Source organism: Hyaloscypha bicolor (genome assembly GCF_002865645.1).
Source record: "Hyaloscypha bicolor E unplaced genomic scaffold K444scaffold_56, whole genome shotgun sequence".
NCBI lineage: Eukaryota > Fungi > Ascomycota > Leotiomycetes > Helotiales > Hyaloscyphaceae > Hyaloscypha > Hyaloscypha bicolor.
Window position 1 is genome coordinate 1,060,761 of NW_020194558.1, and position 25,986 is coordinate 1,086,746.

The following is a 25,986-nucleotide window of genomic DNA, read 5'->3' on the forward strand; positions in this document are numbered from 1 at the left end:
AGTAGAAATAAACAGTAAATATATATAGCTTAGTGCGTTCTTAGTAGATCTCTATTACATAATCTATATATCTGTATATTTTTAGTATCGTATAATAATACAATAGCAAGCTTCATACTACTAATATCATATATAGCCATAATGTTACGCACCGTATCACACTTATATCTAGTACTACACGGGAATAGTGGGGCATACGGTTAGCACGTGAGGAACACTGAACAGACCATCGTCTTTGGTTCACAATTGTGCCTGTTCCCAGGATCCATGCTCTTACCCTAAGACAGCGCGGGCACCACAGTTACAAACACCGAACTGATGAATAGAAGTAAATCCAGCTAGCGCAAGCAGTGCTTAGGTTGGTTGGAGCTTTCCCGTTGACCGGGAGGATTCCGCATGGCGATGGTATGCAGCAGCATGGCGTTGCGGCGGAACTCTGTGGCAGCTGGGGTACCTTGGATCCGGCATCTCACCTCGTATTCCCTCAGTGAAGATGGTAGATACCATAGAATCCTCACAAATCGCACGCGCGCTTGGGTCCGGTTGGGTTTGTGTAGCAGTAAGCAATCCTCCCTTGTACCCGGCGCCCACCGTTGTAACTCTGAGTCTGATCCGCAGTCCCTGCAGCTGAGGTACCTTCGATCCCGCATCTCACCTCGTATTCCCCCAGTGAAGATTGTGGATACCATAGACCCCCGATTGGTTTTAACGGCCATTCGGCCGTACGCAGTAGAAATTTATCTATAGAGTTACACAAGGGCGGACTAATCATCACCGACAGAGGCGTTGTTGCAGGGATTATGCTAGACGCAAGGGGGTAGTACTTAATTCGAACGTTTCTAACTTCGTACAGTTCTTTGTTCTCATCGAATCCTTCTTCGATCATTCGGTCTCTGCATTTGTGTTGCCTTGTCTTGAATGAAGGAATTGAAGTGAAGTCCTGTCCTGCAAGCCGTATACGTGATTCGTCTACAAGCGAAACGGGTAGGTGCAGACGAGGTACCTGACAACCCTCTTTTAACTTCAGCTCTAAGACAACGTTCATCGCATTACCTTCAAAAAATTCCATACGTCTGTTGACAGTGCTGCAAAGGCTATCTGATCGCTTTCAACCCAATATCTTCTCAATTCCAATTCACAAAGCACCCCCAACATGGACCTTGACGCCCCAAAGACTGAGACGCCTGCTGTTGAAGTACAGATCCAACAGCTTGAGCCAGAGCCAGCATTGCCAACTCCACCGCCGGTAGGGCCGCCAGAGTCCTCTCCACGCTCTATTCTGGCAGCAATTGGTGGATTCTTTGTTTTCTTCACGACTTTTGGTACGTTGGAATATTCGCTCGATCTGTTGCAGATATTGAACATTTAGCTAACAATTAACAGGCATGCTCACGTCGTTTGGAAAGTTCCAATCTTACTACCAAACGCAATACCTTCGTGACACGAAGCCAGCAACCATCTCGTGGATCGGCTCAGTCCAATTCTTCACTCTCTTCGTCAGCGGTCTCCTTCTTGGCCCTCTCTTCGACAAATATGGCGCTCGTCGACTTTCTGTTCCAGGAACACTACTCTATGTCCTTGCGTTGATGTTGGCCAGTATCAGCACAAAGTTCTGGCATTTGTTGCTCACGCAAGGATTTATGCTTGGCTTCGCATGCGCTCTGCAGTGAGTTAGAATCCCTGGACTGTTGATATATATCTCGTCTCACGGAACGTAGCTTCTACCCCACAACGGCCTCCGTCTCCCAGCGATTCACTACCCACCGCGGCCTTGCAATGGGTCTCGTCGCAACCGGCTCTTCGATCGGCGGTATAGTCTGGCCGATAATGGTAGATAGTCTGCTAAAGAAAACCGGCTTTGGATGGACAATGCGCATCTGTGGCTTCTTCGCGTTGGCATTGCTCCTGATTGCGAATTTTCTCGTGTTGGAACTCAAACAACTGAGAGGAACGGCTGCGGCAGCAAGAGCGAAGATGCAAGCAGAAGGCACTGCACTGAAGTTCGCGGAGCCAAGATACGTTCTCTTCACTACTGGCTTCTTCTTCGTCTATTTCGGTCTGTTTATCCCGTACTACTATCTTCCCACCTACGGTATGGAGCGTGGTATGAGCAGCAGCATGGCCGCATACCTTGTGGCTATCCTCAATGCTGGTTCATTCATTGGTCGTGCAGGCATTGGTTATGCTTCTGATCGGCTCGGAAGGTTTGTATACAATTCCAAACTCCAGAGTATCAACTGACCATTTACAGATTCAACATGACTGCGGCATGTTCGATTCTTGCTGGTATCATTCTCGCCTGTCTCAATACCGCTACGCAAGCGCCTTCCATCATAGCTTTCGCAGTGTTCTACGGCGTCTTCTCGGGTGCCTTGTTGAGTCTACCACCAACCTGCCTTGCTCAAATCACTCCACATCCCAGTATGATCGGTGTCAAGCTGGGAGTTGCTATGGCTGTTTGCTCTCTAGGGTATGTGCACTCTTAGAGCCCAATGGAAAGGATATGTTAACACGCCTGCTAGATTGCTTACCGGAAGCCCAATTGGTGGCGCTCTCTTGACTCGAATGCATGGGGACTTCAGCGGGCTAATCGGGTTTGCGACATCGGTCATTCTCTTCGGATCTGTATTTGTGCTTGCAGCCAGATTCACTGCGGACAAGAAATTCCTCAAAGCATTCTAGGCTTCGGATACGAAGATTTGGTAAAGATTGTGGAAGGGAAATTCGCTCACAGGGAACAACATTAAGCAAAGATTGCTTCAAAATGGGATTCATGTACTTCCTAGCTTAGATTCTACCATCGGATTATAAATGTTGCTTTCACCACAAGACTTTTCAAAATGTGTGCAGGCCACTTGCCTTCTTAAAACCTAGTGTAGTAAAGCTATCTCGGCAAGTATTGGAGTCGTCAAAACAACTACACTGGGCAGCAAATCAAGCTCACAAATTGCTATCAAAAATGCAAGTAAGCAAGCCAAGAATAAATTACTCACTGATCCTGACTCCTGTCTGCGGAGTCACACATGGGAGCTGGATGTCTCACTTGATTCTATTTCTGGATCGATGTCACATTTTGCTTCCTTGCTATCTCCAGCATCGTGTCGGTCTTTCCGTAAGGCTGAGTTGCAGAGCAGGTACGGATCCTGCTTTCTAGGTACTGGATGACAGGAGAGACCTGCTACAAGGTCCTAACTGGACTCCTTCCAAAATAACAACGAGAAGGGCGCAAAGGTTCAGTCCTGAATTGTGCTATTCGACCGAGCTGATCGCCGAAGACGAAGGCTAAAATTGGAAGACGTATGGGGCGGATGGGGCTGTGAGGTATAAGGCTCAGACTCGGGGAATGATGCGATGGCATTAAGTTCCCTTATCTGGCATCTTGAAAGAGAGAAATGCTCCATACATTCTGCTTCGCATCCACATCTTTCTATCGTTTACCTTCAATTAAAATACGTTTAGACTTCTTCTTCTGAGATTATAAAAGCGCTTCTTACATTCTGCTTCACATAGAATTCTTCAAACATTTCATCCCAACCAAGCCTTACCCTCTTTCCTCCCAACCTATCCAGGAATCATGGCGCCCCCCACCAACACCCAAAGCCAAAATGACCCCACCGTCATCGTCGGCATGGCATGTCGCGTCCCAGGCGCAGCAAGCCCCTCTCAGCTCTGGGAAAACATCGTCCAAAAGAAAGATGTCCGGAGCAAGATACCTGAAGATCGATGGAGTGTGGATAATTTCTATCATAAGAATGGGGCAAACAAGGGAATTGTGAGTGCATTGAACTCAACTCTTACGCGAGAGAATTTCTATGACATTGAACTGACGAACTACAGACCAATGCCAAGTATGGCTACTTCCTCTCCCAAGACATTGCCAACTTCGACGCCGGATTCTTCGGCATCTCAGGCAAAGAAGCCGAGGCCATGGATCCGCAGCAAAGACTTCTGCTCGAGGTTGTCTACGAAGCGCTTGAGAACGCCGGTATCACCCTCAGCGAAATCAACGGCTCGAAGACGTCCGTCTTTTGCGGCTGCTTCACAAAAGACTACGACATGATGGTCGCAAAAGACTGGGACATGTATCCCAAGCACACAGTCACTGGAACTGGGGGTGCCATCCTCGCGAACCGCATCTCCTATTTCTACAACCTACACGGCACCAGCGTCACCATCGATACAGCTTGCTCAAGTTCACTAGTGTGTCTCCATTTGGGCAGACAAAGCATTCTGAATGGGGAAAGTGATATGAGCATTATTGTCGGCTCGAGCTTGCATTTCGATCCGAGGGAGTATATCCTCATGACCGATCTCGGTATGCTGTCCGCAGACGGGCGTTCTCGAGCTTTCGATGCTGATGCTAGTGGGTATGTGAGAGGCGAGGGGATCTGTGCCGTCATTCTCAAACGGCAGGCTGCTGCTTTGCAAGATGGGGATAATATCAGGGCTGTGATCAGAGCTTCTGGCACAAACCACGATGGCAAGACGCAAGGCATCACGTTGCCTTCGCCGGAGGCGCAAGAAGCGCTCATCAGATCAACATATGTCGAAGCCGGGCTGGATTTTACGGACACGCAGTATTTTGAAGCGCATGGCACCGGTACGCAAGCAGGTGACCCGCGCGAGACGTCCGCTATAGGCGCAGTGTTCGCGTCGGGACGAGAGCAGACACTCTATGTCGGATCGGTCAAGACGAACATTGGCCATCTTGAAGGCTCGTCCGGCCTCGCTGGAATCATTAAAACGACGCTTGCACTTGAGCATCACCAGATCCCTCCAAACATGCTGTTCGAGAAGCCGAACCCGAAGATTGATTTCGAGAAATGGAAATTGGCGGTTCCGACTCAGCTTTGTGATTGGCAGACCACGAATGGTGTGCGGAGAGCGAGCATCAATTCTTTTGGCTATGGAGGTACGAACGCGCATGTTGTGTTGGAGGAATACCGAAGCCCGGCTCGAGATGAGATACGGCTGTTTGGTAGTAGTGAGGCTGATGATGACGTAAGCGAGGATGCTGGAAGACCTTACCTCTTGCCTATCACATCGCACACCGCGAAGACTGGCGAGAAGTTGGAGAAGGCTTTGCGTGACTATCTCGTCTCTAACGAGGAAGTGGCTCTGTCGGACCTCACTTGCAGTCTCTCAAGCAAGCGCACATTCCACGGCCAGCGTTCCTTCGTTGTGGCTGGAGATGTCGAAGATGCTCTCGATCAGCTTGACCAAAAACGCCCCAACGCTCCATGGGTATCTTCCAACCAAAACCCTCCCCGCCTCGGCTTCATCTTCACAGGCCAAGGCGCGCAATGGTACGCAATGGGCCGCCAACTCATCAACTCGTGCCCCCTCTTCCACCAGTCAATCAAGCACTGCGACCGAGTCCTAAGCCAACTTCGCGATGCGCCGTCCTGGTCTGTAATGGACGAGTTGCTGAAAAGTAAAGACGCATCTTTGCTGGGAAACACAGAGTATTCACAGCCATTATGCACAGCACTCCAGCTTGCGCTCATTGACCTCCTAACTTCATGGGGGATCAAGCCTACTGCCGTGGTGGGGCACTCGTCTGGCGAGATGGGCGCGGCGTATGCAGCTGGTATTTTGAGCTTTGAGAATGCCCTTATTGCAGCTTATTATCGAGGCTTGTATATGTCTGCTCCTACAGACAATAGTGTCAGAGGAGCGATGATGGCCGTTGGAATGAGTGAGACTGGAGCACGGGCCGAGCTTGAGCAACACAGCGGCAAGATTGCTATAGCGGCTATTAATTCCCCAACGACCATGACGCTTTCTGGGGACGAAGATGCGATTCTGCTCTTGAAAGACTCGTTGACAGAGCGAAAGGTATTTGCGCGACAGTTGCAAGTCACTCAAGCATTCCATTCACACCACATGCTCCCGCTTGCTCCAGCTTATGAAGCAGCTCTGAACTCCTTGCCCAACTTCAAGACTCAGAACCCGACATGCAGGATGGTGTCAAGTGTTACAGGTCGACTTGCTAATCCTGCCTTCATGGGGGCCGCCTATTGGGCGGAGAACATGACGAACATGGTTCGATTTTCGCAAGCCTTGTCAGGGATCCTTCAAGATGAGGAAGGACAGGATCTTATTGATGTTCTGGTTGAGATTGGACCTCATCCAGCGCTCAAAGGACCAGCCCGTCAAGTCCAACAACCCCTTGGGCTGAACAAGCCGTACTTTGCGTCCTTGACTAGAGGCGCACCAGACTATGAAGCCATCCTCACACTTGCAGGCCAGCTCTTCTCGCTCGGATATCCTGTCGACTTGGAGGCCGTAAACTCAAATGGAAACCCCAAGAAAGCGAGTGGGAAACGACTACTTCATATGCCCTCTTACCAATGGGACCACAAGAGATACTGGGCCGAGACTCGCTTTACCAAAGAACTCCGCCTCAGACCATCGCGTCATGCAATCCTCGGCGCACCAGTCCCTGGTTCCTTCGCCAACCACCCACGATACAGGAATCGCATTGTGCTTGGTGAGCACCCATGGCTGTCAGACCATGTCATCGATGGCAGAGTCATCTTCCCCGGCGCTGGCTACATCAGCATGGCTATCGAAGCCGTAGCGCTTCAGCTACCACTAAGTGCTGAAGTGAGAGCAATCGTCCTCAAAGACATTGTCATCAAAGCCGCGCTGATGTTGCCTGAGACTGACACTGGTGTTGAGATCATGCTTGAGCTCCGCCCAGAAAGCGTGTCTGCGAAGGCGTTTTCGGATCGGTGGTTTGAGTTCATGGTGTGCTCATATGACGCGGAAGATCGCTGCATTGAGCATTGTCATGGCCGTATCGCCGTCGAGCAAGGCGAAGATATGGTATTTTCTATTGCGGAGAAGTTTGAACCATCCTCCGAGCTGCTCAAGAAGACTGACCGATCAGAGTCCGCTACATCTTTCTATCGACGCCTCAACGCTTTGGGTCTCCAGTATGGTCACAAGTTCAGTCTTCTTGCGGGGTCCGTCGATCGGGGCAATGGATTTGCAATGGCAAACCTGGACTTCGATCCTACTATACTTCCGCAAGAACCATATGAAATGACCATATTGCATCCCACGCTCCTCGACGCTTCTTTCCACGTCGGCTTTAGCGCAATTGAATCTTGCCTGGGCCGTCAGCTCCGCGAGCCATATGTTCCTACGTTCATCGAAAAGCTCATAATATCTGGCTCGTTCTTGACTACTCGCAATTCACCAGCAAAGCAAGACATGCAGATCTGCGTTTCGACAAAGTTGCCCTCGCGACGTGTGGCTATTAGCGATTTCTTGCTTCGTTCCCGTGATAGCGAGACACCCCTCTTAGAGATTCATGGCCTCGAAGTCACGTCGCTAGGCCGCGAGGGAGCAGATGAGGAGGGACGCAGTGTATTCTTTTCCCAGCAGTGGATGCCGGCATTCGATATGTTGCAGTCCGATCACGACGTACCTGCTCTGAAGTCCATTGAGGACTTGGTCGAATTGTACACACATCAACATCCAAACGCGCAGGTCTTACACATCTCACCAAGCCCCAGACATACCAGCACATTGGTGTGCAAGCTCGGACTGGGTACAGAGAATCGACGCAGGATTGGACATATCGATGTTATTCTGCCTGATGACATCCAGAACATCGACCGCGAACGCCTTGAACAATTCGGCAACAATTTGCTTACAGTGGGACAACCACGCGAGAACGCTTACGACCTTGTCGTTGTGAGCGCTAACTCAGACGTTACTCTGAGCAACTATCTTAAGGAGGATGGTACGGTCATATTCGACAAGGCTACCACCGATGCCCCTCCAGGACTGAAACAACAGCTTCGGAGCGACAAATTCTCAATCTTCAAGAAATTCGACGAGGTACTCACTCCACTAGAGGATATCGCCATCATCCTCCCTTCGACAAGTATGTCGGAACGCGCACAAGCAATTCTCGCGGCCATCTCCTCCAAGTACGCTGGTCAAGTCATCCCAACGACCTGGGATATATTCGAGGAGACAGTCGGACTGACGAACACCTTCGTCATCCTATCCAGTCTCGTTGAGCCCTTCGCAAACGATAAGACGTTCAAGGGTGCACAAAAGCTCCTCACAGGCATCAATCGCAATATCGTCTGGCTCACTGAAGGCGCAATCATGGACTGCACCCAGCCCGAATCCGCTTGGGTTCTTGGGCTGCTTCGTTCTGCGCGTAGTGAGAATGACGCCATTCGTGCTGTTCTGCTCGATTGCGATCCTGTGGGCCAACCTCAGGAGGTTGCTGCAAGAATCGGGCAAACCCTTGAGGTTTCGATGCATGAGGAGGAGTTGGCAGAGCGCAAGGGTTGCGTCTATGTCCCCAGAATTGTTGCCGATGATGGCAGGAATGCGAAATTGCAGAATGGAGCTCCCTCTCGTCCGAGGCAGAGACTTCTGAATACGAACGAGAGCTTAAAGCTTGAAATTGGGCAGTTTGGTGTCCTTGATTCTCTTCGTCTTGCGCACGACGAGAATGTAAATCAGCCACTGGCTCCAAACGAGGTAGAGATGCAGGTTAAGGCTACAAGCGTCAACTCCAGAGATATCGATGTCTGCATGGGATCGATCAACAATGAAGCTCTCGGCGGCGACTGCGCCGGTGTCGTCACTCGCGTGGGTTCGGATGTGCCACTCCTCTCGTTCAAGCCTGGAGATCGAGTCGTTGCATGGATGCCAGGAGCAGGTTGTCACCGCACCATTGTTCGAGCTCCAAAATCTGCTTGTGTTGTGCTTCCGGATTTTGTCTCCTTCCCAGAAGCTGCCTCTTTATCTCAAGGACTGGTTTCTGCTTACTATGGACTGGTCGAGCTCGCTCGGATCCAGCCGGAAGAGACTGTATTAATTCACTGCGCTGCAAGCGGTCCTGGCCAAATAGCTCTCCAGCTGGCAAAAAGAGCTGGTGCTCAAATTCTAGGCACAGTTGGCTCTGAGACGGAGATCAATCTTCTAACCACGAAGTACGGCCTGGAAATCGGCAACATGTTCTCCTCACGCGACACCACTTTCGCCTCCAGCGTCATGGCAAGAACAGCTGGTAAAGGTGTTGACGTGATCTTGAGCACATTCACAGGACAATTACTCCAGGCCAGCGTGCAATGCCTGGCTCCTTTCGGGCGCTTTATTGACCTTTGTGGGTCAGATGCCGTGGAAGACATAAGACTGGGTCTGCGCTGCCTGCATAAGAATGCCATGTTCGCTTCAGTCGACCTTGTTTCCATCCCCCAAAACCCGAAGCTCACAACTCGTTTGCTGCAAAATGTCTTCAGACTTGTTGCCGAAGGACACATCAAGCCACCATCAGACATTATCGAGGTTTCGTACGCCAACGTCACCCACGGTTTCCGGCTCATGCAGAAATCAGACGGCATTCGCAGCATCGTCCTCACACCGAAGAATGGAGAACAAATCTCCGTCCTCCTAGCCAAGTTCAACAACCAGCCACTGTTCAGGCCAAACAAGACATATCTCCTCGTCGGGGGCCTAGGAGGCCTAGGTCGCTCAATGGCAGAATGGATGTACCGCCGCGGCGCCCGCAAAATTTCCTTCCTCTCTCGCTCCGGCGCAAAGCGTCCAGAAGCCCAAGCAACAGTCTCCTGGCTCACGTCACGAAACGTCGAAGTCTCTGTCTTCAGCGGCGATGTTTCCTCTCTTATCGACGTAATGTCCTGCATCCGGCAAATCCGCCCCAGTCTCGCAGGTATCTTTCACGCCGCCATGGTACTGCAAGATACGCCTCTAGAGAAAATGTCATTCGAGCAATGGCAAACGTGCTTCACGCCCAAAGCTACAGGCGCGCAGAATCTGCATCTCTCGACGCTCAATCTGCAGCTCGATTTCTTCGTGTGCTTCTCGTCCGTGGCTGCGGTGCTGGGATCGAAAGCTCAAGCAAATTATTCGGCTGCGAATTCGTTCCTTGATGCATTCATGCGGTATAGACGCGGTCTCGGGCTCTGTGGGACAGCCATGAATGTCGGTGCTGTGGGTGGCATTGGCGTTATTGCTGAGAATGAGGCGTTGCAGAAGGTTATGGGGAGATTGGGAATGGATATGATTGACGAGGAAGAGTTGTTGTATCAGTTGGAAGAAGCGGTTTCGTCGAAGGGTACTGCAAGCGTAAGCGGAATTGATGAGCATTCGATCATTACTGGCATCAGTCTCACTCGGGCAGACGTCGAATGGGCGTCGAAGCCACTCTTGCAGAATCTGTATGCTAATCACGACTTTGCCAACTCCGGGGCCACTACGAAGGGAGACGGGCAGTCACTCAGTGTGTTACTGGCAGCTGCAGCAGATCCTAAAAGTAAAACGAGAGTGTTGGTGGATGGACTGATGGATAAGATGGCGGTTGTGCTTGGAACGTCCAAGGAAGATGTTGATGCTAAGAAGAGCTTGGGGGATTACGGTCTTGATTCTATTGTTGCTGTTGAGTTTCGGAAGTGGTTCCGCAATGTTGTTGGCGTCGATATGGCTTTATTTGACATCTTGGGTTCTGGAAGTATCGAGGCGCTCTGCGGGAAGGCTGTCGCATTGATAGGCTGATTCTTAAAGAAGGAGGATAGTTGCGAAAGGAGATATCTCCCCAAGTCTGAGGGGCGATTCGAGCTTGACTTCGGGTCCAGGTATACGGCGTGTCGTACTGGGTGGATAATGGCATCCTGTTCCTAGAACGCAGGATTGTTTTTAGCTATATAGAAGGATCAATAGTAGCGCTTATAATGTCTCTTACGGGGATAGATCAGCTCAGTTGCATACATTAAAGATGCCATTTTCAATTTCTTCGATATTCCTTCAATGTAAACAAAGTCGTATTGCCCAAGTCCGAATCGTGAACCCACATAGTTACTTTCTCTGTGGCTTACCGTTTATCCCTTGCACCAAGTGACTTCGGCGGTCAACTAAGCTTCCAGCCTCTCACAGGTTTTCCAGCTCGTATCTTTCAACCAGAAAAGCCTTAGCATAGAACAAATCGCGATAATAACAGATGACAATATTTCACGCAACATTCTAGACAGGAATCCAACCTTATCAGTTCCGCTGCCACCAGCTGCGCCCTCCGCTTAAATATACGGAATATTAAAACCCCGACTCTTCTAACGCATTTCAATTTATAGATCCTTTATAAAAGCAAAATAAAAATTCGTATAAGAGCTAACTGAAAGGCTATTTATTAGCTAATAAGAGGGCCTAAGTCTTATATTATTACGTAAAGATTTATATAAGTGTGAAATTAAGAGAAAATTATAAGCAAGGGCTATATCTAGTAATAATGGAACGGATAACTTCTAGTTAATTAGAAGCGAGAGTAAAAACCCCAATTTGCTTATTTCTGGCATACTATAATAATAATACTATTATAGTTTCTAGAAGTAATTAGTTATTTAAGCTCTTTAAAAATCTCAGGTTATTTTTTTAATATAAATATAAGCTAATATATTATAACTCTAGTATTATAATTATATATTTTTTAATTTATAATAAAAAGATTTCTTAAAATAGAATTTTAATTTAAGGGAATTTATATACTAATTAATTAAGTTCTAGTTTTTAAACCTTATAAGGCCTTATAAAGCATTATAAATTAGAGGCTTATAAGGCTTTTATATTTAATTATAAAAACTTATTTACTAAATTTCTAGGCTTTTTTAAGTTTATTTTTTATTAGAAAATACTCGAAGTATTTTAATTAGTAGATATATATATAAATATATAAGTAATTTATATATAAGCTTTTAAGGCTTTATATTTCTTATAACTTACTTTTTTTCTTAAGTTTTAATTAGTTAATATTACGAATTATTTCCCGATTTACTATTCTTTAAGTAATTTTATTATATAATAGAACTTTTTTTAAAGTTAATATAATAATCTAATTATAATTATTCAATTAACTAAGTAAAAATAATAATAATATATAAGAGATTTCCGGTAATTTTATTTTATATTCCGGAAATCTTTCCAAAAAAAATTAATATTATTAAATTAATTATTAAAGATTATATAAATATAAAAGAGGTATTTGCTTTAACTTTCTAATATTAGTAATTAAAAAGCTAAGAAATTAATTTCAAAAGGGCTTATAAATTCGAAAATTTATAAAAAATCAAAAAAATAATAAAGGTATTTAAAAAGAACTTATTTAAAAATTAAATAATATAATCCGGAATTATAAATAATTTAAATAATATTAATTAAGTTCGGAATAATAAGATAGCTAATATTAAAATCTAATATATTTCTTACTATTTTCCTTAATTAATAATAGAAAAGAAAAAAAAAGCTTATAATTATATAAAAAATATATTATAAATTAAAGAAATAAATTCTAGTAATAAGGTAATAAAAAATAAATAAAAAATAATTAAATAATATTTATCTTTTATAAATAAGGCCTTTCTAATTTAAACTTAATATTTTAAAAGCTAAATTATTAAATAATTATTATTAAGTATCCGGAAGCCCCTAATTTTCTTTTATATAGCTATTAAATTCGAATTTATTATTATTAATTATAGCTAATATCTAATAATTATTTGAAATTACTTTTAAATAAAAGTAATATTTATTTTTAATTTATTTAAAAATAATATTTAATTATAAATTATAAAAATATATTATTAATTTAAAAATATAAATTCTAATTATATAAAACTATTTTATATAATTAATTAAACTAATAATTATAATAATAAAACTTAATAAATTATTATAAAATTTAATAATTAGATCTAGCTAAAAATATAATTATTTAAGAAATATAAATCAAGAAATATTATTATTAAAATAAACTTAAAAATATAATAATATAAAATATTTAAAAACTAATTAATTTAAAACTTCATAAATTATTTTAAACTTAAAATATATAATATATTATAAAGTTATAAAAAAAAGTAATATAATTAAATTACTAATTAAAGCTTATAAAACCGATTTTAAAAAGAATATTTATTATTTTAAATAAAATAATATTTATTATAAATAAGTTTTTATAAGTTATAGCTAGGCTATTTCCGGTTTCAAAAAATAATAATATTCTTTTAATATTAGTATAATTTCGCTAAGAATATAAAGCAAAATTTAATTTACTAGCTTTAAAATTAAATATTATATTTTAAGCTTTTCGAAATTTCTTAAAATTATTTTTAAATAATTTTAATAGTAAATATAAAGAAATATTATTTTTAGTAATTTTAATAAATTAAAGAAAGAAAATATAAAAAGAAAAGTTATATTTTAAATATTTTATTAATAAATACTCAAAAAAAATAAGCTTTTTTAATAATTAAAATAATAGAAATATAAAAAAAGCCCTTATTATTTAATAAATTAATATTATTTATTTTATAATAATATTAAATTCTTAATTATTCTAATTCTTATTATATATTTCTTATAGTAATATTTTTTATTAATAATATTATATTATTATTAAAGAATAATTATTTAATAATAAATATATTTATAATAATTTAAAAGAAAAAAGTAAAAATATTAAGAAATTAAGAATTAATAAATATTAAATTATTTCTATTATAAAAAGATATTTTTTTAAAAAAAAAAATTCTTAATTTTATAAAAATATAATTATAAATAAGAACTTTAAATAAATAAAATATATGAATTAAGGCATTTATTAATTTTATAAATAGTAAATTTCAAGAAACTTTCTAGTATATTACTATTAGTATAACTATTCCTTTGGGAGTCACGTGCGTAGTTACGGGATACGGGATACGGGACATGGGCAATGGGACATAGGATACGGGACATGGTTATATAACCTCGTATCCCATTAGTAACTCGACTAGTAGACTAGACCCCTTTAGGCTTAGCAGATTTAGGGATCGCATATTAATACCACAATACTGCAATCCTTACTTCTAAATAATAACAACTTTACTAACCATATGCAAATAGTATTCTACGACTTACGTAACGGTGCCATATATTACTAGTGAACCAATACTAATCAGTTTATATATACAGATCAGAGAAGATTTTAGATTAGTCCTAAAAGCATTCGGTAGCCTAAGACAAATCTAGTCTATTCTATATTAAAGGGAGGAACTACTTATCAACTTTACAAAAATATTCGGTGGCCTACAGAGAAGATATCTAGCTCTTGCCAATTAACAAGCGGTCAGCCATTTAACTATCTATCCATTCAACTTCTACTATCCTTTAAAACCAACTTCTTTTGGCCCCAAGACCACCTTCTTGGAAACCATCTTTTATATTTATATAATACCCGTATCTATGGGACCCTCTCTCCGGAATATATGCCCTATATACGCCCTTAAAGCTATTCAACTACTACTTCGATTTTACTATTAAATTGAGTCCTTCGAGCTTCAGACCCTTCCGGAATCATAATATTTCACTTCCTAAATTTCTTATTACAGACGAAATATTTAAGAGCAAAATATTTACTTTAATACCCATAATACCCCTAGACATCTGGGGCATCTGGCATCTAAACCAGGCATCTGGATACCTTTACTACCAAACCCTTTCTATGAACCTATTACGAACTACCTTACCTTCGAACCCCTCCTGCCACGAACCACACATATATACTAGAGAGAACCTGAACTCGGTTTAGTATAGATACTAATGAGAGAAAGAAACTAATTAAGAAATGGGAGAACGGTATCGACCCAGTAACTATAATAAAGGCTGAACTTTAGGAATATATAACTACTAAGATATATTAGTATATCTTATATAGGAAAAGTAATAATAACCTATAGGATCTGTTCCAGGATAACTTCAAAAACTTTAATACTACGGTATATAGTCTAATTAATTATATACTTATATAAAATCTTTGAGCCCAACTTCGGTATAATAGTATCTATATTAAATAGAACTATAGAAACCTTACTATTATATAATTCTTTATTAACCTTACCCAAGAAAAAATAAAGAATATATAGAATAAAGCTAATATTATTAATAATAATCCAATTAGAATAGATCTTCTTTAGGGACCTATTATATCGATTTATCTTATTCTAGATAGAACTAGATATAAGGGAACCAGATAATCTCAGTTAAGAAATCAAGCTATCTATTTACCTCTTCCAAATTAAGGCTATCTACTACTTTCACCTTTACTACTACTAGTATTACTACCGAACCCGAACTACCATTAATTAGTATCTACTATTTCTGCTAGAAAGCTTATTAGGGAAATAGTAAAAATATACTCCAAAATACAGAAATATAACGGAACTAATAATAGTTTTAATTATAAACTCACTATCTTCCTCGATATCTACTAATATATAGAGCTCCCAGAAAAGGTACTAGTAAGAGCTTTTCCTACTATATTAAAGAAACTTATATAAGACTACTTCTATAATAACCAGCTCTCGAGCCATATATATAAAGAGGCCTATATAAACATCCGTAGCTTCTTTAAAAGCCCCGGTTTCTATTATCGAAATTTAGATAAATAGAATACTACTACCTTAGTAACCATAATAATAAAGGACCCTAAAAAGATAATATTTGAGCTTGTTTAAATACTAATTAATAACCTATATAAATTATAGTATAGCCTTACTCCTATCTTATAAAATACCGAATTCCTATATAATAAGATTATTACCTCCTATTAAGGCTTACCGGTATACTAATATATAGTCTCGGACTCTCCTAATAATCTCGGCTAGCTTATTAATAAGCTCTAATCATTTATTACTATTTATAAGAAGGAGTAACAAATTACTACCGAAACCTACTTTACTAATTAATAATACTATTCTCAAAACCCTCCAAACTACTATCTATCTGGAAATTATTAATACGAACCTAGCCGTAACTTCGGAACCCGTAATAACTACTCCAAGCCCTGTAATTATAATAAATATACTCTAAAGTTATATTTTATATATAAGAGACCCGAATACCGCTTATAAAAGTATATATCAGAGGAATAAGAGGCCAAAAAGGCTTGATTTAAGAATAGAAACATTTACTAATTTAGATCCCGAAATACCTATAACTTTAATAAATGCTTTAGTAGTACTTATATATAGTATATTACCGAATTTGAAGGAGAAAAGAATAATAAGAGTAATAAGGACAAACTAGTAGGTAATGCTTTTAAAGCCTTATTAGTAGAAATAGACAAAAAAGAAGAATTTTACTCTAATTCCTACTTTACTTTTATTGAGAGCTTCCTAGCCGCTCCTATAGCCCCTGCTCTTATTATCCCTATAACTAATACCCTTATAAATAACCTCACTTCCCTTTCCCTTATATACTAGATAATAGGCGAAAACCATACCTTAGAGCCTATTAAATAGATAGAAAACACCCAGACATTTATAATTAATAATATATTAAGATATAATACTTACTGCTTTTATAGAGTTATAATTAATACCAGAGCCTCCAGATTCTCAACTACTAGTTCTGACTAATTTCAAGCTTTATAGTAGACTAATAATAGTATTAAACTTAATAAAACCACTAAAGGTCAAATTAATATCTAGTTTAGTATTAGATCTATATCTTCTATTAAATCTATAATAATAAGAATACTAATTAGGTAAGTACAATTCCATATTATACCTATAAAGACTCTATTCTTACTTAGCTTGGCTAATATAGACAAGCTAGGAATTTATTTCAATAATCTTACTAATTATCTCATTACTTCTAATAGATGCTTCGTACCTATAGTATAATGTTTTGGATACTCTTTCTTGCTTTAGAATACTATTCTATAAAGCTTTATTTCCGAATCCTTTATTTATAACCCCTGCTTTCTTATAGAGATCAAATTATAATATCTATACTACTATTTTAGTTATCTATCTATTAGTAAGCTTTAAAATATACTAGAATAAGCAGGCTATAATATTAATATAGAAGCCCTTGAGTACCTTATAAAATACTATAAGTAATACCAGAAATTCGGATAATTACCGGAATAATTTAAGTTTAACCTAAAAGATAATATTAGCTTTAACTATTCTATTATTATTAATATTTTCTATATTTCCGGTAAGCCTATACTCTATATTATTAACGAAAGTACTAGATATTAAGCCGGCTAATAGCTTTAAAATATTAGTATATTATATACTTGGGATACCCTAAAGTAGTATTAGATTAATACCTATTTAGGCCCTCCTAATTAGATTATAGCAAATACCGGAAAGTAGTTTACTAATAAGAAGTTTACTTAGCTTACGAATACTATAGGAACCAAGGTTAAAATCGTTTCCGTAAAAGCTTATAGTTCTATTAAAATTATAGAATACTACTATGGCCCAATTTAATATACTTACCTTATTATTATAGCCAAAATTAATAAAATTAATAAGAATACTATATTTCAAATAGCTTTCAAGGCTATTAATAATTCTGCTAGACCCAATAGCATTATCCTAACCCTCTTGGTTTACGGTACTTTACCCCGAATAACCGAATATAATACCCTATTACTAACTATATTATAGTAATTAGTAGTATTCAAAAAAATAATAGTAGAAATTCAGAAGCTTTAAACTAGATATCAGATTACAAATGCCCTAAATACCCGAAATAGTCCTAGTATTACTAATATCTATAAACTTCCCTTAAATTCGGATATTCTCATATAGTATAAAGGGAATACCGGTTAATCTGGCAGTTAGGATAGGCCATATAAGCTAGTAGCTATTAACGGAGAGGACTATATACTAGCTCTACCATATAGTAATACCACTTTCCGCTTAACCTCTATAAAGCCCTTTTATATAGGGAATATTAAGGTTATTACTAATGGCCCCGAACCTGAACCTGTTCCCAAACTCTATAGTAAGGCCAAAGGTAATACAGGTATAATTTCTCCTGCCATTCCTGCTATTCTACCAAAGTACGGCAAAGAATACCCTTGCAAGAACCCGGATATTACGGTATTCCTATAAGATAATAACCTATACGAGAACTCCCGTTAAGTTAAAGTTACTAGCCTCCTAGAAAAGGGTATATTTGAGATTACTTTTAGATCTCAGGTACTAAAGAAAATACATATCTTTAACTCCCGGTTTATTAATGAGATCAAGAATAAGGATATAGAGAGAGAGTTTAAGAAGTCGAAACTAGTTATCCAGGCTTATAATAATAGTAAAAAATATATGGTATTAATATAATTACCTACTATTTAATATATTAGCTAGAGAATTATCCTTAGTATTACTACTATAATAATAAATACTATAGAGCTATATTTATATAATATCTTATAAGCTTATATTTAATTAATAACCTTACTTAACTGTAATTTTTATATTAACTCACCTTATAAGCTTACTAGAAAGCTAAATCTAAATAATGATTCGGTTCTAAAAGTTATAAAACTACTATATAGTATACCGGAAGCTAGGAACTACTAGTTTAAGACTTACTATTCTTACTATATTAATAAGCTTTTTATAGAATAATTAACTTATAATTCTTGTTTTCTTTATAGTAAATAATTCTTTGAAATTATTAGTCTTTAAACTAATAATACCCTATTTATTAGAACTAATAATTTTATATAAGCAAAATAACTAAAGCTTTATAAGACTAAATTCTTAACTAAAAAGTATAAATATCTTACTATTAACTATAATCTCAAGTTTAATAAAAGTATTATTTATATAAATACTACTAGAATTACTCTTATATAGAAATACTAGTATAAAAACCTCTAAACTATTTCTATAAAGAATACTACTACTATAAGTAGTAGGGGTACTATTTATTAAGATCTCTCTATTAAGGACTAATATATTACCCAATATACTAGAGAAGTATATATTATATTAGTCTATTAACCAGAAGCTTTATATAATTTATTAATTACTACTCAAGCTATTAAACCCTCGGAAACTAATATAAAGGCACTTAATAAGTGCGTTTAATAGCAAATTGAGAATACTACCAAAGAACTAAGATTTATAAAATTAGTAAAGAAGTTCTTATATTTAATCGTTTTTATAGATACTTTATTTGTAAATAATAGAGATCTCTCCTCCCAAATCGGATATATTATAGTTCTAATAAACGGAACTAGATATACTAATATTATTTACTAGTTTTCTACCAAATATAAGAGAGTTACTAGAAGTATTCTAGCTTCGGAACTCTATAGTATGACTTACGGCTTTAATATAGACAGTTTAGTTAAATCTATAATTAATAGAGTACTAGAAATAGAACTACTATTAGTAATCTATATAGATTCGAAGTCATTATATAAATGCCTTATTAAATTAGGAATTACTCGAGAAAAGCGTCTAATAATTAATATAATATATTTCTGCTAGGTATATAAATAATAAGAGATTATAGAAATCAAATGAATTAAGGGAGAATTGAATCCTACTAATTCCATAATAAAATCGAAGCTAATAAATGCCCTCAAGTACCTAATTAATACGAATACCATATAATTGGATATAAAGAAATAGATTAAGTACGGATAGAGCGGGAAATAGATATATGAGATAGGAGGATATTATAAAAGGAAAAGTTATATATAAAAGGCTATAGCCTTTAATATATAACCAAAATCTCGGAAATAATATAAATATATAGAGTATTTGAGAAATCTAATACTAGGCCGGATTAGGGAATTTGTATATAATCGGAGAAAGATACTATTTTTCGCATTTTTAGAGAGTTTCTAGTATTAGTATAACTATTTCTTTGGGAGTTATATATGTAGTTACGGGATACGGGATACGGGATATAGGCAATAAAACATGAGATACGGGACATGGTTATATGACCTCGCATCCCATTAGTGACTTGACTAGTAAACTAGACCCCTTTAGGCTTAGCAGATTTAGGGATTACATATTAATACTATAATACTGCGATCTTTACTTCTAAATAATAACAACTTTACTAACTATATATAAATAGCATTCCACGACTTATATAACGGTACTATATATTACTAGTAAACCGATAATTACTTTAAGTTTATATTATTTAATAATAAAGAATATAAAAGGCCAAGTTTTTGTTTTTATTTCTTTTATAATAATATATAAAACTAATATTAATTATAATAAAATATAAATACTAAAGCTAATAAAGTTTAAAGAAATAAAACTAAAAATAGCAAATATTATTCTTAAATTATTATAATTAAGAAAATATAATTTAAAAATTAATTAATAAACTAAAGAACTTATAAAATATAATAATAAATATAATATAAAAACACTAGCCTAAATAATAATAGTACTAGATATATTAAATTTTTTAAAGAAAAAAGAAAATAAAGAAATTATAAAAGAATTATTAATAAAGAAAAAATTATATATTTATTTCGAAATCTTAAATTTAATTAAAAATATTTTCGGAAATTCTTTTAAAGAAATAAGTAATAAAAGCCAAATTATTAATAAAATATAAGAAATATAAATATATATTTAATAAAGCCAAAATAAAAGATTCTTTTTATATTAATTAAAACTAAATTATAAAATTCTATTTAAGCCAAATTTTAAGCTATTATAAGAATTAATTTATAATTTATTAAAAGAAAATTAGAAATATTAAAATTAGAAATAATTTAAAGATTTAAATTACTAATAATAATATTTTTTTTATTTATAAAAAAAGAAAAATAAAAGTTATATATTATATATAAATTATTATAATTTAAATAATAATATAATCTTAAATAAATACTTTATTTTATTTATTTCCGAAATATTTAACTAATTTAGTTAAATAATAGTTTTTATAAAGCTTAATTTATAAAATATATATTACTTAATTAAAATTAAAGAAAAATATAAATAAATAATAATATTTTAAATTAGATTTAGATTATTTAAATATCTTATATTTTTATTTGGCTTAAATAATAAATTTATAATATTTTAAATATATATTAAATAGTATTTTAAGAAATTTATTAATATTTTTATAATTATATATTTAAATTATATAATTAAAGTTCTAGAATAATTAAATAAATATAGGCTTTTTTATATATTATAAAAATACGAATTTAATATAAAAGAGATTAAAATTTTTAAATATATTATTTTCTAAAAAGAAATAAAAAGAAATAAAATAAAAGTAATTATAATTTAATATTAGCTAGTTTCGAAAATAGCTAAAAAAAAATTAGTATTTCTAGGATTTTATAATTTCTATAAATACTTTATTAATTAGTATAATTTAATAATATTAAAAATAATAATTATTTTCGAAAATCTAAAAAACAAATTTAAAAGAGCCCTAATTCTTATATATTTTAGTTTTAAATTAAGATAATAGCTTGAATATAATATATTAGTAAAACCTATTTTATAAAAATAGAAAAATAATTATTTATATTTAATAATATTTTATTTAAAAAAAATTAATTATTATTAATAATAATAAAAAAAATATTAAATATTAGAAGTATTTATTAGAAAAAATATAAGAAAAGATTATAATTATTATAAATTATAATAACTTAAAATATTTTATAATAATAAATATATTTATTATTAATTTTAAAATTATATATTAGATAAAATTAAAAAATCTAGTTAATAAATTATTATAAAAACCGAATTATATAAAAGATCTAATAATAATTTAAAAGCTATTATTAAATTCGAAAAAATAAAATATAAATAATTTAATTAATTTAAAAAGAGCCTCGAATTTTTTATATTTAATTTTTTAAAATATTTATATATAAATAAAATAAAAAATAAAAAGATATTATAAGAATTAAGTAAAATCTCGAAAAATTATAAATAAAATAACTCTTATAAAAGCTTATATATAATGAGAAATCTATTAAAAGATATTAAGAAAAATAACTAATTATTTAATAATATAATAATAAATATTTAGAAAATATAAGAAAATTACTTTAATTCGAAAAATAATAATTTTATTTTTAAAAATAGATTATAAATCTATAAAGAAATTTAATTATAAATATTAAAAAATATAAATTTAAAAAAGTATTTTTTAAAAGAATTTTATAATAATCTAATTATAAGATATTTTAGAAAAAATAAAATAATTCTAGTAATAAAGAAATTACTTTTCTAAAAAAAATATAAATAATTTTATTAATTTATATTTAATATATTAGAGAAATAAGCTTTTAAAAACTTTAATATTAGAAAAATTAGAATTATTTCTAATTTCGAGAAAGCTCTAGAATTTAATTATATTAAATCTAATTATAAATCTATTACTAGCTAAAAAATTAATAGATTTCTTATATAAAAAATAAAAAATATAATTTTTATTATAATATATAAATTAATAAAGAAAAAAAACTTTATATTTATTTAAAAAAAAATTCGAAAAGAATTACTTATATATTTCTTTATTATATATTTTTTAAATATAAAATATTAAATAATATTATTATAAATAAAATAAAACTATTTATTTTTATATTTTAAAAGATTTTTATTAAAAGTATTAAAATAAAAAAAAGATATTAATAATATTTTATTTATAATTAATTAATTAAATAAAGAAAATAAATATAATACTAAAAAGCTATTTATAAATATTTATAAACTTTAATTAAAAGAACTAAATAAAATTATTAGATTTAGTAAAATTTATATAAGGAAATAATTTATTATTAATAATAAAATTATTTTTATTTAAAACTAATAAAAAGCTAATAAAAAATTTTAATTCATAAAATTATAAAATTATAAATTAAAATTAATATAGAAATTAATAAAATAATTATAAGTATTAGTATAGCTATTTCTTTGGGAGTTATATATATAATTACGGGATACGGAATACGGAATATAAGTAATAAAATATAGGTAATAGAATATAAGATACGGGATATAATTATATAACCTCGCGTCTTATTAGTAACTTAACTAGTAAACTAGACTCTTTTAGGCTTAGTAAATTTAGGGATCATATATTAATACTATAATACTATAATTCTTACTTCTAAATAATAACTTTACTAACTAATATAACTAGTATTTTTATATCTATATAATAGTATTATATATTACTAGTAAACTAATACTAATTAGTTTATATATATAGATTAGAGAAGATTTTAGATTAGTCCTAAAAGTATTTAGTAGCCTAAAATAAATCTAGTCTATTTTATATTAAAGGAGGGAACTACTTATTAACTTTATAAAAGTATTTAGTAGCCTATAGAAAAAATATCTAGCTCTTACTAATTAATAAGTAATTAGCTATTTAATTAATTAATTATTTGACTTCTATTATTCTTTAAAACTAATTTCTTTTAGCCCCAAAACTACCTTTTTAGAAATCATTTTTTTTATTTATATAATACCTATATTTATAGAATTCTCTTTCTAGAATATATATCTTATATATATCCTTAAAACTCTTTAACTATTATTTCGATTTTATTATTAAATCGAGTTTTTTAAGCTTTAGATCTTCCCGGAATTATAATATTTTACTTCCTAAATTTCTTATTATAAATGAAATATTTAAGGACAAAATATTTACTTTAATACCTATAATATCTCTAGATATCTAGGGTATCTGGTATCTTAATTATTAGGTATCTGGTATCTTAATAACCAGGTATCTAGTATTTTAATTAGGTATCTAAACTAGATATCTAGTATCTAAATCAGATATCTGAACCAGATATCTAGATATTTTTATTACTAAACTCTTTTTATAAACCTACTATAAACTATCTTATCTTTAAATTCCTCTTACTACAAATTATATATATATACTAGGGAGAACCTGAACTTGGTTTAGTATAAATATTAATAAGAAAAAGAAACTAATTAAGAAATAAGAGAACGGTATTAATCCGGTAACTATAATAAAAGCTAAACTTTAGGAATATATAATTACTAAAATATATTAGTATATCTTATATAAGAAAAGTAATAATAATTTATAGAATCTATTTTAGAATAATTTTAAAAACTTTAATAATATAATATATAATTTAATTAACTATATACTTATATAAAATCTTTAAGTCTAACTTTAGTATAATAGTATTTATATTAAATAGAATTATAGAAACCTTACTATTATATAATTCTTTATTAATTTTACTAAAAAAAAATAAAGAATATATAAAATAAAGCTAATATTATTAATAATAATTCAATTAGAATAGATCTTTTTTAGGGACCTATTATATTAGTTTATCTTATTCTAGATAAAACTAGATATAAGGGAACTAGATAATTTTAGTTAAGAAATTAAGCTATTTATTTATTTCTTCTAAGTTAAGGCTATTTATTACTTTTATTTTTATTACTACTAGTATTACTACTAAACCCGAACTACTATTAATTAGTACTTACTATTCTTACTAGAAAGCTTATTAGGAAAGTAGTAAAGATATATTCTAAAATATAGAAATATAATAGAACTAATAATAGTTTTAATTATAAATTTACTATTTTCCTTAATATTTACTAATATATAAAGCTTCTAGAAAAGGTACTAGTAAAAGCTTTTCTTATTATATTAAAGAAACTAGTATAAAACTACTTCTATAATAACTAGCTCTCGAGCTATATATATAAAGAGGCCTATATAAATATTTATAGCTTTTTTAAATACTCTGGTTTTTATTATTAAAATTTAGATAAATAAAATACTATTATTTTAGTAATTATAATAATAAAAAACTTCAAAAAAACAATATTCGAACTTATCTAAATACTAATTAATAATCTATATAAACTATAATATAGCCTTATTTCTATTTTATAAAATACCGAATTTCTCTATAATAAAATTATTATCTTTTATTAAAGCTTATTAATATACTAATATATAATTTCGGACTTTTCTAATAAATTCGACTAGCTTATTAATAAGCTTTAATTATTTATTACTATTTATAAGAAAAAGTAATAAATTAATACTAAAACCTATTTTACTAATTAATAATACTATTCTTAAAACTCTTTAAGCTATTATTTATTTAGAAATTATTAATATAAATTTAGCTTTTTTTTTAAAACCTATAATAATTATTTCAAGTCTTATAATTATAATAATTATATTCCGAAATTATATTTTATATATAAAAGACCTAAATATTACTTATAAAAATATATATTAGAAAAATAAAAAACTAAAAAACTCGATTTAAAAATAGAAATATTTACTTATTTAGTTTTTAAAACTTTTATAACTTTAATAATATTTATATATAATATATTATTAAAATTAAAGAAAAAAGAATAATAAAAAGAATAAAAATAAATTAGAAAATAATACTTTTAAAGCTTTATTAATAGAAATAAATAAAAAAGAAAAATATTATTTAAATTTCTATTTTATTTCTATTAAAAGCTTTTTAGCTACTTTTATTATTTCTATAACTAATATTCTTATAAATAATCTTATTTCTCTTTTTCTTATATATTAAATAATAAATTAAAACTATATTTTAAAGCCTATTAAATAAATAGAAAATATTTAGATATTTGTAATTAATAATATATTAAAATATAATACTTATTACTTTTATAGAATTATAATTAATACTAGAGCTTTTAAATTCTTAATTACTAATTCTAACTAATTTCAAACTTTATAATAAACTAATAATAATATTAAACTTAATAAAACTTCTAAAAATTAAATTTATATCTTTTATTAGATTTATAATAGTAAAAATACTAATTAAATAAATATAATTCTATATTATATTTATAAAAAATTTATTTCTATTTAGCTTAGCTAATATAAATAAACTAGAGATCTATTCTAATAATCTTATTAATTATTTTATTACTTTTACTAAATACTTTATATTTATAATATAATATTTTAGATATTTTTTTCTGCTTTAAAATACTATATTATAAAGTTTTATTTCCGAATTTTTTTATTTATAATTTCTATTTTCTTATAAAAAATTAAATTATAATATTTATATTATTATTTTAGTTATTTATTTATTAATAAACTCCGAAATATACTAGAATAAATAGGCTATAATAT

At 32.8% G+C, this 25,986-nt stretch overlaps 2 protein-coding genes across 2 annotated transcripts; both read left to right on the top strand.

Annotated features, from left to right (window-relative positions):
• Positions 1-1,133: 1,133 nt before the first annotated feature.
• K444DRAFT_587253 (MFS general substrate transporter) lies at positions 1,134-2,682 on the top strand (the record flags this gene model as incomplete). The annotated part of the gene is made up of 5 exons (XM_024878020.1): positions 1,134-1,322; positions 1,384-1,666; positions 1,719-2,204; positions 2,252-2,470; positions 2,523-2,682. Exons 1-5 carry the CDS (start codon positions 1,154-1,156, stop codon positions 2,680-2,682), a joined length of 1,317 nt encoding a protein of 438 aa, XP_024738181.1. The 5' UTR covers positions 1,134-1,153.
• Positions 2,683-3,574: 892 nt separating this feature from the next.
• Positions 3,575-10,776, top strand: K444DRAFT_587256 (ketoacyl-synt-domain-containing protein; the record flags this gene model as incomplete). The annotated part of the gene is made up of 2 exons (XM_024878021.1): positions 3,575-3,772; positions 3,838-10,776. The coding sequence occupies 2 exons, from the start codon at positions 3,575-3,577 to the stop codon at positions 10,549-10,551; spliced, it is 6,912 nt and encodes a 2,303-aa protein (XP_024738182.1). The 3' UTR covers positions 10,552-10,776.
• Positions 10,777-25,986: the final 15,210 nt, after the last annotated feature.